At 39.8% G+C, this 15,438-nt stretch overlaps 1 protein-coding gene across 2 annotated transcripts in view; it reads right to left on the bottom strand.

The window, feature by feature from the left end:
* Positions 1-6,984, bottom strand: part of LOC139748144 (potassium channel subfamily K member 4-like) — a 41,575-nt gene extending 34,591 nt beyond the window's left edge. Inside the window, exons 1-2 of one of the 2 annotated variants that reach the window (XM_071660830.1) lie at positions 6,590-6,984; positions 1,725-1,844 (exon numbers count right to left, since the gene is read on the bottom strand). In XM_071660830.1, coding sequence (XP_071516931.1) covers positions 1,725-1,844; positions 6,590-6,731 — 262 coding nt within the window. In that variant the 5' untranslated portion in view covers positions 6,732-6,984. The remainder of the gene's footprint in view (positions 1-1,724; positions 1,845-6,589) is intronic. The other variant, XM_071660828.1, reaches the window with a different exon arrangement.
* Between the last annotated feature and the right edge of the window lie 8,454 nt (positions 6,985-15,438).

The raw sequence follows: 15,438 nt of genomic DNA, 5'->3' as shown, positions 1-15,438 counted from the left end.
GTCCATGACCGAAGCCTACAACGTAAAAAGAAAAAATAGAAATTACATATCATTGCTTCCTAGTTACGTTCATCATAACCACAAGGAACTCGGGAGAAAGTCAGACTATTAAGCAACAACAGAAAAAAGGAGACACAGCTCAAACTGAGACTGTTATTGAAAACATTGACGAAACTCTACAATCTGCCAGGCATTCATTCCACCATCAGGACAGAGGTGCAAAGATTTTTCATTTGTATTCGAGTCTGTCCCACCCTAAGTGTCGGAGACATACCACAGAACATAACCATGATATTATCGCTGTTCTAATGATAGCACCAACTTATACTGGAATGATGGACTTGTTGATGTACCATGCAAGACAGCTCTCGGGTGTAATATCACTTGGGGTCTGGATTACATAAGTAATAGTTGTTCTCTCTCTCTCTCTCTCTCTCTCTCTCTCTCTCTCTCTCTCTCTCTCTCTCTCTCTCTCTCTCTCTCTCTCTCTTTACCAACATAGCTTCGCTTGAGAACCTCATAGCTGTAAAACAATCAGGAATTCTTCATTCCATGCTTTAAAGCAAGTCGATTTGGAGTCCACACAGGTTTCCTCCCTTTTATGCAACGATGAAAAATATATATGCGATCAAAAGTACAGAACAGAATCTGTGAAAAGCAGCGAAAGGATTACACTTTCTTAAAGAAAAAAACACGAACTGGAAATCTCAAGCGTTTCGACGAGACAAACGTGAGAACATTTCCTATCAAAACTTGAGAGCAGTTTCACAAATCATGTGCAAGAAACTCATCCAAAAACACTAAAAACAAACTCATCCATGAAGCGAGTAAATTAACAACACAACCTACCACAACAACTCAAGATGAAATAAAATTAAAAAAAATCGCAAGACAAAAACGTTTAAAATCGACGAAAGAAGAAAACATCAAGACTCCTCAAGAAAAACTCTCCTATTAACGCATCATCTAAACTATATGGTTTCAACTCTATCAAAACAACTTGAGGAAAGGTTCATTAAGAGAGTCTAAGAAGTCGTCGTGAAAGGTGGCAAACAAGATCTACTCTCCCTCCCTCGGGCAATATACACACACCTGTAAGAACGTAACTCACACTTAACAAGGCCCATCCAAAAATCAGCAGTACAGGTCCTGATGTGGCCCGACAACCATTTTCCTGCGGATCGTGGCTTCTTTTCATTGTACTCTCAGCTACGTTAGACTTTTTGGACGTAGTTATATGAGACCTATCCGTCTGTCTCTGTAATGAGGTCTGATAGCTACTGAATTTACTTTATATTCAACTATAATTGTCTTACGAAACGAATTTGTACTCTTATATGCTGAATTCCCTGAAAATTATCATATAATGGACGTGTCAGTTTTACGACATGCATTCAGGTATGTTTGATTCACCAATAATTTACCTGGGGATGCCCTCTGGTAAATGGGTGGAGCTCTATCTCGTCCCTTCAATGGCACTCCTCCCTCGTCCTACCACCTAGTCTCTCCAGCAAGCTCTATTCTCCCAACCTTCACCTCGCCTCATTACCAGCACCTTCCCCGCCACCTTCACCATGCCTCACCACCCCAGCTGGCTTCACCAGTCACTCATCTCCTTCCTCCCGCGTCATCTTCTGACTTTGGCAATTTTCCCTCTATCACAGACACTCCCATATTCAACACCAGCCTCCACCAGCACTCTCCAACACTCTGAATGAACTTACCTGGGGACACGAGGGAGTTGATGGTGTGGTTGGTGATGCCCTGACAAGCTCTGGGAAGCCAAGTCGCCAAGCTCAGCACCCTGTCTTCATCGGCAGGTGGGTCCTCTTGCAACGCCAGGTCTGTCAGATCAAAGCAATACATCATTTAATAACCTTTCTCTAGCTCACCTTCGTCCAGTCTATATTCAATGAGGAGCTCTTCTGATAATTATCTGCATGTTTTATGTATCATGTGTATTAGCCAACGACTTATCGACTCATTTACATGTGATTTGCATTATTCGATCACTAATAGCTCATGACACTCCCTTTGTAAAACTGGGCTAAAAGTATTTATATATCACGTCAGTGAGAGGTATGGCTACCGTTTCTGAAGCGTGTTTATTATATCTTGCAAAAAAAAAAAAAAAATGATAAACAGTCTTCAGTAGCCATGTTTTAATTTTCAAGAGCGTTGCGTTAATATTTCGAAGAAAGTATTCACCCATCAATCAAACTGCTGCAAATCCAGGCTTCAAAGAGATTATCATTACGATCTTTCATTCATACGAAACATAGGTTCATTGTGATTCATATTGCTCATTAAAGATTAAGATATGTGATAGTTTTGTTTCTTCCAAACTCTAATCACTTCTTCATATGGTTGACTGGTTATCTAAACTTAAGGCCTACGAAATGTCAGGGTGATTAAGGCCGACAAGTTTCGATTTAAACCACCTTCAGAATAATCCTGAATAAATGAATCTCCCTCAGACGATATACAATTTCCTCCCTTGTATGGCTTTATTTCAAAATGTGTCTTTCTGGCATCCATAGTGAGTTATGTCATATACGATAACAAATAAACTTCAAGAAAATTAAGTGAAACATTAAGTGTCTTATAGACATACAAAAGGTTCAGTGATGACGAAAGGAAAGTGAAATCTCTTTTTTTCCTCTCGATTTAATTCCTTATTTCATCACGACAATTTGAGTGTATGAAATCTCGAGGCTTTGGAAAGCTGTTCTAATCCCTTCTTCATGAAATCTTAAGCTCGTTATCTTACTTTAATATGATTAAAAGAGACGGGAATCACCCTATTGTAACTACTCTCCTACTCACTACGATACCGTCTCTGTCATCTCCTCAAGTGAGACTTAAAGAAACCCAACGCGACTGAGATGAAAACCTCACATGAAAAGCAAATCTTTTTTTGTCCCTCTCCTCCATTTCCTCACACGAGAGTTAAGGATACCCAACATTAACGACTTTGCATGAGAGGAAAGCGTTGTGTTTTATTGCTATATGAGTTTCATGTTTAGGATAGTCGATGTTTTGAAGCACGTTTGCAATATTACGTGACAGCAAGCGATCATAATAGAGCAGTAGCTTGTGGGCTGCTTTAAATATATCCTACTAGCCTGTCTCCACAACCAGTACCGGAAACATTAAGACACTTCTTTGGTTCTTTTAAGAGCACATTAATCTTCTCCATGTTAGGCTAACTACACCTCACAGGTAAGGTATAATCTTTTACTATCTGTCGAAAGTCCTTCAAATAGTCTATGCGAAAAAAGTTCACGAGATATAGAAAAAACCCAAAGAACGATTGCTAGATATTTGACCTCACGACTTGATAGCGAGGAAGTCAAAACAGACAAAATTGCCCGAACTGAGATTACGACTCGCTCTCTCGCATGACAACAGGAAGTTTTAGTTCTTCAAACAGACTCGTTTGAAATTCCTTCTTGACTGTGTCTTGCGTAGGTAGTGACCCTGGTTATCTTTGAAAGTGCAAGTGTAAAAAAAAAAAAGAAAAGAAGACACAGAAACGGAACGCCTTTTTAAAGGGAAGACATTTCAAGACATTCAACTGAACAAGAATTGAGATTATCACAACTTCTGTACCACATATCATGACAGCCCTTCATTCTACTTAAGTATCGTATCAACATCTATTCTTACAAGGACGACATGACAGCAGGTTTATGCCAAATAAGGTTCAATTGGAACCTTCTATACCACACATAATCGTGACTGTTTCTCAAACTTCAAAAGTTCCCTGCGGTTCTTCATATCACCCCTGTACCCAAAAGAGTGTCATGGTAAATTCTCATGTCACTCCATTGTCATATAATTACCACGAATAACCTCACTCAAGATAGCCTCTCTCTCTCTCTCTCTCTCTCTCTCTCTCTCTCTCTCTCTCTCTCTCTCTCTCTCTCTCTCTCTCTCTCTCTCTCTCTCTCTCTCTCTCTCTCTCAAAGCATCTCATGTCAGACAAGCTTCTTGTCATATATTAAGTCAACCTTCCCAGTGAATGGACCTCCGCTGATGACTTCCGAGTACACTTAGGCTAGCTATGCATAACTGAGCAGCTCCTCTGCCTCCTGCACTCAGACCCGTCCTACGGAGGGGTCTCAGAGTAACACCAGAGACGAAGAAATGTATTAGAATTATCGCAGACGAAAAATCTGGTCCGTTGTCCTGACTTACCCTCCTCTAAGTTCTTGTTTACCAATCGGTCCAAAGGTAGTAACCAAGCACAGTGGTGTTCCAGATGTAAGGGAATCTTGCTAGTTTGGCTTTCTTTCACTAACGAAAACTGAGATGCAGAGAGATACATAGATCCAGAGACCACACAGACCACAGAGACCAAGCTAAGTGGCCTGGTCTTAACACTGCTGAAAAAGATGTAGCCCCCTTTGAAAGCAGTGGAAGAGAGAGAGAGAGAGAGAGAGAGAGAGAGAGAGAGAGAGAGAGAGAGAGAGAGAGAGAGAGAGAGAGAGAGAGAGAGAGAGGCAGACAGACAGACAGACAGAGAGAGACTCTATCCTGACCACGAGTATGCATCCGTTACGCCTCTTTCTCGGTAACCATCTCAACGATTCTGACCAAACTCCTTAGAATTATTCCTAATACAGGATGTTTAAGCCACCCTCACCTTGAATTGACTGTTTCATCATTGTTTGGGAAGTGAATCTCCTTGTTTCTCAAGCAGTTCGTGTCATTTTTTCAACGAGATTCATAAAGGAATTTAAGAAAATGCCGACTCATTACAACAGCAAAATCGCCATCTCACTGACAAAAGTCATGGTTAATAAAGGAAAATGTTGATTTTTCTCTTTTTTCTAAACGTCATTTGAAAATAGGAGATTGTTTGTATCATCGTCTTTAAAAATTATGTTATGATGACGTAAAGCTATTCAACTAGCTAAAAAACGCCAGACTTACAATGAGTCCTTATTACATTTTTCATTCTACTATACACTGACGAGCTGTTATTAACAATAATGACCCAAATGGCCTTCATCAGTAGTGCTAACTAGATCCATTTATCACAATTAACCCATCTTGAACATGAGACTCAGTCAGTGCCCACAGTAGAAACGCACACGCTTCTGAAATGTACATCAACAACTGTAAACACTTTAAGTGGCCTGACGAAATAAAGGCGGTTGAAAGATGACAAGGTAACATTAGACGACGCACCTAAAAACTCCTGTAACTCAACCATTTACCACACAGCTGCAAAGGACTTTTAAGACAATGCTGGGTTTGGAAGACGTATTCTTGCCACGTCACACAGTAGCTCTAGAGATCTTCCAATGTGTATTACTGGAATTAGGACATCTGAGACTAAGGAACCGAGGCTTATGACGAAGCCTCTTGAATATTAAATATCTTTCGCATTCCACAACCAAGGGAGGTGAAAGGGTGGAACAGCTTTTAGGCTAAATAGGTTTCACAGAGTCTAGGATGAGATCATGACCCAAGATAGGAAGGATCAGGTTTAGGGGATTTGTATCTTCGGTGGGCTTGATAAAGGAAAGGACACACGCTCAAATTAACTACCTCTGGATTTTTTGTAGACGTTGTTCATAAATCAAAAAATTTCTTTTAACAGCAGTAGACATTGTTAATGAATCACAAGATTCTTTGGACAGCAGTAGACGTTGTTAGGGAATCAAAAGATTCTTTGAACAGCAGTAGACATTGAACATATTAAAAAAAAATTTCTTTTAACAGCAAATGTTGAATGAACTATTTCTGAGACGCAGGCTATAAAACTCGCAGTCAACAAGGTCATGTTCTGAGGAAACGAAACCTTTGCAAATCTACGAAGCACCTGCGCACACACCCCCTGACGGAATGTGGTATGATTACAGGTGAGGGAGGGAAGTGAGTGGCCAGATGTTCCAATCCTTCAGTGTAGTACTGAGACTTATGCAAATTTTATCACAACGTTTTTTGTATATGAAAAAGACCTAGATTTCATTTTTGTTTTTCGTTAAATTCATTAGTTCAATTGTATGGCATTATGTTGACAAGCAGTTTACTAGGAATTGTGTTATCTGAGGAGGATCTTAAATGTCTCTCAACTAAAAGGAAATAAGTGCAAGGAGTTAGCCATGTATCTAATACACACACACACACACACACACACACACACACACACACACACGTCTGTTGCTATGTTTACACTGATCTCACGCGCTATGTTATCTTCAACCCTTGCACATCTTGCCTAAAACTAACAGGAGTGGAAATACAGGTTATCTCAACACGTGACTCTGTACAAAGTATAGATGATCTCATCCGCTTCTAACAGATGTGGAAAATGCACGTCTCCACACAACCCTTCGTTAGAATTATAATCTCCATTGGAAATGATATTTACGATACCAAAACTCTCAGAAGTGAATTACAAAGACCGTGTTACAAGGTAGATTTTCTCATAATATACCAACTATCAGTTCATGGAGTTGGTATTCACGTACACAAACTCTGAAAAGAGAATGACAAGGATCTTACGGTGATATACTACCATCCACCACCAACCCCACTTGTAAACACTTAAGACGTTTCTTTCCATGCTACTTACCTTTAAGGTGAGACCACTCGGGCGGTTCCTTGACTACTCTCGTTTCTGATACTTCGTACTCAAGGAACATGAACATCACGGCGCCCAGGATTAGGAACAGGGCGTATACAATGCACAACACGAGTGACTGGCGAGATTCCATCCTCAAAAGTGGTTTTATGGTATTTTCCCCTGGATGTGGAGAACTCTCTCATGAACGGAGGAGGTGTTAAAATTTCACTCGTTTCCAAGGTTTACAAAGAAAGTTTTAGAACGAACTTCACTATCTCTCATCATGCCATCTCTCCATCAGATGACTGGAAGGCCAGCACGTGCGTGAACTCAAGCAGGTAGGAGCGTGCACGCGCTCCACAGCGTGGCTCCCTCACGACTAGCCTCAGTGTGTGAGTGTGTGTGGCTCACACCGCAATACACTAGCTGCCTTGGCTCATTTCCTGTCGACTGTCACCTCGTGTGGGGGGTGCCCAAGGGCTAACGCTGGTGCCGACGGTGTTCAGCTGAGTGTTCATAGAAGTGGTGGAAGTCTTGACTCATGTGTAATGCCACACAGCGACCAGGGGGATGCAACTGGGGTTTGTGTGAGCATTGTGGCTTCTCAGACACACATACTAGTTTGGCAGTCGTGGGTGTTGCCGACTGCTGATTTCTCCAGCCATGTGACTTCCCCTCAGATAAACTGAATTGCTGTAGAAATCATCCCTCCATAAACCTCAACCGTAGATAGAGTTCTATTCATCTAATATAAGTTGGATATGAAGCTATTCTCTGAGAAGAAAATGGATGACCGGCACCTGAGTTAAGAGTGGGGTAAGGGGGGAGGGTTCCCCCACTAGCTTGAAAGATGACAGCGGTGCGCCTCGTGGGGCTCCAGCCAGGTGAAGTCACACTCCACTCAAGACAACATCCTCTTGACTCATGCCTCTAGTATTTGGTGTGGGAGAACCTTGTGTGAATCTTAAAATGAAGACTAAATGGACAATAAGTAATCATTATGAATATATCACAATGGTGACACATTAATGAGTTATGGAAAGGAGTAAGAACACCTGGAAACAACTTAGGATATGATAAAGTAGCTTGGTTAAGAAGCATAATGAAGATAATCACTTTGAAAAGACGCTTTTTGCTTAGTATACTTTTCAAGGACAGGGAACACAGACAGGAATACAAATCTTTCATATCTAAACTACTTGTCAAATGGCCACTCCTCTGTGTATTCTAAGATCTTTAACGAGACTGGGTCAAAGATCAGGGATTAAGCCTCGGTTCTTTGCTGTCATAACTTTTCTATTCTGTTTCAAACATATTTAAGTAATCTAAGTGTTAATGAATAAAAAGGAAGCTGCCACATCATATACTTATTAAGGTACTGAAGGTTAATTCAAAAAGGTCAAAGAAGGCTTGTCAAGACCTTCACTGAGAAGATGAATGAATTTTCAGCAGGTGCAAAGACTTTCTAATGCAGACAGAATGCATATGAAAATGAACCATTGCATCACGCAAGGCAGTGGGTGCTGGGTCATCTTGCGACCTTTAGAAATGACTACAAGTAACCACATCCACATTATACTTAGTGCTCCTTCTCCTCTATCTGCATTATAGAGAAGTTGATTGGATCAGTACTGCAAAGGTCCTATGGCGCACGCACATCCTCCACTTATTGATATGTCTGTCAGGTTCTTCTTACGGGCATTTCATCACGTTGCGATCTCCTAGTCTAAACGACCCTGAGTTCGAGTGCCATACAGGGCAGCCGACAGAGAACCGACCAAATTACAGGTTAACGCATTGGATATATATCAGGTTAAGAGAAGGGGCACCACGAGTGTAGAACTTTCTCCCTATGACAGAAAGATATAACCTTAATGTGTAATTAAGTTTTAAACATCGGTGCCCAGATATAGTTTTTGTATTGGTATTACTTCTGATTAGACTCAAAATATATCCAAAAGATCTTGCCACCGAATCCGTCAACTTAGTTTTAGTACTTTGTAGAAACTGACAGGAATAAGTTAGATTAATAGTTCCATACTTTTCTTTTTCGTTTTACGTAACTAATCATTTAAGTGCAAAACGAATCTTAGCTATTCACTACAGATAACTGTCTTGTGGCAAGCTCTATAAAACCCTCGACATTCCCCCAAATAACCTCGAAGGCCCTGGCAACAGACCAGCCGGCTACCCCTCTTTCTCTAACCCACATTTCTCCTGCGTAGCAACCTGTTTTTGCTCACCCGAAGAATAACGCTAATTAGATGTGGTACATAAGCATTAGACAAAAAGGGCCACAGTATATCCCCTTGTGTAACACCACCAACCAACGAATATATATTTGACACTACTGTCAAGGCAATTAAAAGCTTCCTTCTTAGTCACTAAAACACTGAACTCTGTATATGGTTTAAACTGATTAAAACCACAGAGTGAACTCATCACTGTATATCTAATCATGTTAAGATATTCAACGACTTCATAGCTGCTGAAAAGACTTGCAGTAGAGTGGAACTTGCTCGTAAATGCCAACTGAGAATTAAAAGTTTCTTAATCATCACTAAGATGATCTATAATCATGTAGTCTAATAGCATGTGTATATGGTTGTAAAGTTCATTCTGTGGTTAAAGTCCTGCAGTTCTTTAGAATGGGAATTAAAATTACATACAGTCACTGGTGAAGAAGTTTTTGTTGCGGATGATTGTCGTACCGCAGTGCAACAGGAGCATGGCCTATTAGTGACCTGTTTAGGTTAAGAGGGATAATAGGTTGATAATCACGCATGTATCGTGTCTTTCAATACTTCTTGCATTGTAAATATCAAGAATCCATTTCGAAATGTCCGTGATGATAAACTGTCCATGTTAGTATGTCTTCCTTAGGTTTAGGGTTGTCCGTGATTTTAAATAACCTTTATGTTTAAAACAATTCTCAACTACAGGTGTTTGGTTGTTTGGAATTTCGGTCTGTCAACTACAAGGGTCGTTAAGGCCGTAAATGTCAAGCCATATCTACGTACAGAAGAATCTTTAAGACTCTATTCTAAGTGTTAAGTACAGTTCTAAGACCACATACATCCTCGCTATATATATAAGGCACATGCTCATTCACACAGAGCTTATACACACACAAACACACACACACACACACACACACACACACACACACACACACACACACACACATCAGCATAAAGCTATGAATTTGATAGTAGATGATATATAAAGTAGCGACTGAAAGAGAATAAATGAATCATATTACAATCGCTAACAACTTGAGTTTGAAAAAAGTAATTACACCCACATACATCCTCTGAACATACAGAAACATCTTCTGCTACAACACAAGTGCTCACTGCTTTTCATTCACGCACTTAACCTAACTTGTGGTAGAAAATGTTTTCCTTAATATGATCTTAAGATTCTGCAGACTCCCTAAAAGGGAAGTGGTCCAGCAGGCACCAAGTGGGACAGGTCGTCCAACAGGTTCCTCCAGGTTTTGCCTCTACATCTTTTTTTTCCTACGCAAGTTCATGAACTAGACACGAATCAGTCTCTGATCTCAATAAATCCTTTGCTTTTCTTGGGATTCTTTTCTCATGTGACTCAAAATTTGCGTGAATTTTTCGAGAGAAATGTGATACCTTTGCAAGAATTTCCTAGAGGTGTGTATAAGTGATTACTGGTAATACTTGAATAAAGGTATTTTTGAGGTGTCTGTTGCACCAACTAACTGTATACCATTTATGATTGAGACATAACAGAATTATGAGAAGCCTCGGCACCGTCTTCACCCCTGAAATGCCTTTATTCATATCTTGTAAACTTTACATGAAATTAACTCTTCTCTGAACTCAGTCATCTAATACGATGGATACCAACCTCATATGTAAAACCTGGATAAATTCTGATATTTGAGAGCAACCCAAAATTATCCTTAACAAGATTCTTATCAAAATTCTCACTAGGGACAAAATTTTTCACTTACAAAGGGAGGAAAAAATTATCTTGGCCCGTAAGAGTAGGGTATAATTCATCCTTTGCAAGAATTGGGCTACGTTCCTATCTCTGATAAGACGACATCTCATATACAAGAGAACAATATCCTCAGTTAAAAGATAATGACACAATATCCACTCCTAGAATATTGAAAAACACAGTATATGGACTTTAATCCCCCAGAAGATAAATGATCAAAATCCTCATTTACATGAGACTGATACAACTCTCCCTTCCAGGATATGCACAATATGTGCCCATCCTCACAGCTCGTTCATTTGTGGCCTCATAACTCTCCTCTTTATTGGGGTACCCCACAATCACTCACCACAGAAATTCGAGCTCTTAGGAAAGCTACGAGTTTCCGTTCACGCTTCCTTCGCTATGCATAAGGAGATAGATTCCTTCGCAACAACAGGATCAAATACCATTCCCAAGATTTTCAAACCTGCAGTACACTAGAGATAGCAAACACGGATGATTTACAGATTTACTGTACATCAAATATAGTTAATAATGATGATCTACAGACCTGATGTATACTATACATAGGCAACACTGATGATTTACAAACCTAGTGTACACCATAGGTAACAGACAAGGGTAAAATATATATCTAAACTACCCAACATCATGATACATATCATTCACTCATGATATCATGATCAATGTACGTTATCATAAGGTGGAATATTACATGCAGACGTTATATGCACAATGTATTGAGACTCACATGACATTCTATTTTCATACAGATAATGAACCGTAGGTGAACTGGTACTTAGGTGCTCTTTACCACTCTGAGGCTGGAGTTTGTTCGCCTTCTCTCAAGGTGAACTTGGTTACCTCGTAAGGACAGGTTCTCCCACGCAAAAAAGTAGTCTATGATAACAGGTAACTGTGTGTTTGTCCTTTTCTTATCTGTATATCAAGGGAGTTGCATTCGATGAAGGGAGTATTATACACAGATTCTGTATGTCTTCTGTTATTTCATTATTATGTCCTTGAGCATAATGGTGCGACACTTGAGTATGACTGCACGACACTTTAGCACGAGGATATTACCCTTGAGCACGAAGAACGACCCTTGACACAACGTTACGACCCCTGAGAATGATGGAGAGATCCTTGAGAACGACTATATGACCTTTCAGCACGATGATATGGCTCTTAGGCACGACGGTACGACCCTTGACTACGAAGATACGACCTTTGGGTACAAGTGAATGATTAAAAACCTAATCCTAAAGTGTTAGGTTAAAGAACATGTCATCACACAAAAACTTCTTTAACTGTACCCAAACAACGTACCTTCGTGCTCAAAGGACGTACCAAAGTGCTTGAAGAAAGTACCATCGTGCTCAAGGGGTGTACCGTCGTGTTCAAAGCGTTGCACCATATTGATCAAAGAGTTAACACTCAAACATTCCAAGTTATAATCATCCCTCTTTGTCAAAACACATGACAGCTTACAATTTACAGAAGTTATGAAACTCTTCGTAAAAAAATAAAGTTCCTAGGCTAAGACTTACGTAAAACTAAACCAAGGTCAACAACATCTGGAGATCTTTAGGAAAAAGCATATAATATCACGTTACCAGCATCGTGCATGACCATGGGTAGAAATTTATCATACAAATAAATAGAGATTTGTATTCGAGTTTTTTTCTCTCATATAACTCATGCTAGCCCCAGATAATACATCATAAGATTTTGTGATCCAAAAATTCACATTCCTTTAACTGCATCTGAACTTTGAAACATAAAACTAATCGACCTCACACATTGCACGTACAGCTATCTTATACACTTGCCCTTTCATTGTTTGATTGCCTTACGTGGTCTAACACATCTACATTTTGTTTGTGCCTGGTTTCATACAAATGTATTTGATTTGCACCTGCCCTCATGCACCTTAATTTGGCTTGTCTCCAGTGCATAACCATTCTATGTGATCGTCACGTCCATCTGTCTGTAATAGCCAAACATTTCTGGGAATACCTCATTCAAATGGGCTAGATATCGAGGCTTTGATCCTCAGTGAAGCTTTAGTAGCAGCTATGTTTAAAAAACAGCAAACGCAATCAACATCAACAAAAAACGTGATTTGGATAATATGTGGGGAATTGTTTGGGAGAGGTCGTGAAAGTCTTCTGTGGTCTACATCCTTCCACAAGAAATTTGTATTGAAACTTTGAAATTCGTGAGCACTTTTTATTCTGCTTGAAATTACACAGCAAGTGGAATGTCACGCTTGGCGAGGCTGCATCATTGGTAGTACAGTCTCGTTACGGAACTTCTCGCTCCAAAGGATTCTGTATTTCCCTGCCATTGGAAGTAGCGCAGCCTTGAGAGGCTGCAAGAGCCTTCAGAAAGGTCCAGGGTTACACTGAGCCCCTTTTCAGATGTACTCATCGTCAGGTAACTACAAAAAATGTATTTACTACTACTGAAATGACCCTTTTGAGCCTGAAATCTGCCGTTGGCTTTTACCAAAGGATTAATGTAAAACATTACCATCGACAACCTTGATATTTTTCATTGTAAAGAAGTGACACTTTAATGCTTTCCCATGGTGTTGGGGACAGCATTAAATGGCAGTGAAAGATCGAGGATGCATAAGAAGCCTTTATGTTCTCATATCATTTTGAAGCCCAAAACACAACTTCAAGACGTTTTGAAACAAGATGTTCTAATCACACAGATATCTAGATAAGATGTTTGTTTCAGATCTTGTACAGGACAAATTGACCACCTAATATAAGATGTTGCTTGGGACGAATAAGGTGCTTGACGTGCTCACTTGTTAAGGTTATACGTATATCCTAAGTACCAAGAACTCGACAAACCAGTTAAACCTGATCAGGAATCTGAACGGGAACCATCACCTGGGTTAAAAGGCTGTGGTTCATTCAATATTCGTTTCGACCACAACGAGATATTGTCCATATGGTTCATACTTCCATCACTTTAAGTCTGGCTCTCACTTTCGTGACAATACTAAACTGATCAACTACAATTCGAATCAGTATTGGTTGGAAAAATGACATGATATTATGGGGCTATAGCTTGATTGTTCTAAAGTTCAAAGAGACGCAGTATTGCTCAGTTCTGTGACGAGAGGGACTTCCACACATTAAGTGTGTCTACCCAGAATTCCGCCAACCCAGTCTCAGAGATGTTTTGCTGTAAAGATAGGTTGTCGTGTGAGGAATGCCAGTGTACTAGGGAGATGTGGTAATGAGCGGATAATGAACAAGAGATTGGAGTGGAGTGTGCTGAAATGGTTTGGACATATGGAGAGGACGAGCGATGAGAGATTGAAAGGACATATGTGTTAGAAGAGGGAGGAAGGAGGAAGGACAATACTATAATACAAGTGAAGAAAGGGAAGAGCAGTCAATCAGGATTATAGTAAACATGCGTAAATAGTATATACGATTATGAACAGAAGAGACAATAAACTGTTCATAAAACGAAGCAAATGTTAAAGAAGTGAGAAGATTAACTGTGTACGACTTCAGCGAAAGCTTCAAACTCTTTTTCTATAGCCAGATATCAGAGACAACATTCTCAACTGACTAGGAAGCTACGTAGCAAAGCTGCATCATACAGTCTTTACTGGCGAGATGTGACGTGGCCAAGCGTACAAACAAGGTCCAGTTTAAACCAGTTTCAGAAGACCGCTGTTGCTGGCCGCTTCAGGGTAATCAGGTAACCAAAGGCTTATATAAGAAGCCTCTTCAGAGCCCTGGGATTTATGGCCACATGTGGAAACGAGGCGTTGGCTACATCCAGCCCACTGTATAGCACCTCAAGACTTTGTTCTGTAGTGGTGGATGAATTTAGCTATTGATCATAAGGTCCTTCTGGGAGAAGAGTTACGAGAGGATTCTTGATTCACCGCATCTAGTATGGCACGTTGTTGCACCTTGGTTACGCTAGATTGACAACACAAAAGAAAACAAGTTGCAGGAGACATTCTAAAGCGATGCGCCAACCTCAGCAGCACATACTGGGACGGGCAGCAAAAAAATTAAGCTACTTGTAAATTAGTTCTTTGGTCTCAGACCATTCATGTACTATCTGATACTATTCTTACCATACTACTATCATCTCTCTTGGACGAGCAGACTGTTCTTATTGCCCGATCATACATGCTTCCAAGAAATATTTGAGGTTAGTGCGAAACGTTTTAGGGATTTGCCACTAGTTTTACTTCGAGCGAAGAAATCGTCACTTTTCCTAGATAAATAATAGATTTCTTTGGATTGCGTTTGCCCCTAAACAAGCAATGATTTTGTTCTTGTAAGGTAGAGAAACGTAGGTTCAATGGCCATAGCAGGAGTCTGACAGAAGAACAGGCTACATCACACACACCCATCGCATTAAATACAATGTTTACTCTCCTTATAAGACTTCTACGATGAATTTCACAGAATATCAAGTACTTTCATATTTCATGAACCTGGTTAACTTCCTAAAGTTTAGTTCACTCATATACGTTCTGACTTCTTATGCAACATGTTTCACTTGTCTAATGCATGGACTTTACTGCATCGTGAGTCATAAATCTTATGTCATATTAATGTTCTACTTACCATTTTGAGAGACAGCTTGATCAAGGCTTTTTAGGTGTAGTCTTGATTTTAGAGTTGAGATTTGGTTGGCTTTCTCATTTGGGCTAACCAAGATGGTAATCATTATTATGATTATCATCATTGCTATTATCATAATCATCTCTATCAGCTTTATTATAGTTATTATTATCATTATCATTGTTATCGTTATCATCATTATCTATTATTATTATTACTATTATGATAATTACTATCATTACTGATATAATCATCATTATC

The sequence above is a fragment of the Panulirus ornatus genome, chromosome 72 (genome assembly GCF_036320965.1).
Source record: "Panulirus ornatus isolate Po-2019 chromosome 72, ASM3632096v1, whole genome shotgun sequence".
Taxonomy (NCBI): domain Eukaryota; kingdom Metazoa; phylum Arthropoda; class Malacostraca; order Decapoda; family Palinuridae; genus Panulirus; species Panulirus ornatus.
The sequence above is the reverse complement of the archived record's forward strand: the minus strand, read 5'-3'. Positions and strand labels throughout refer to the sequence as shown.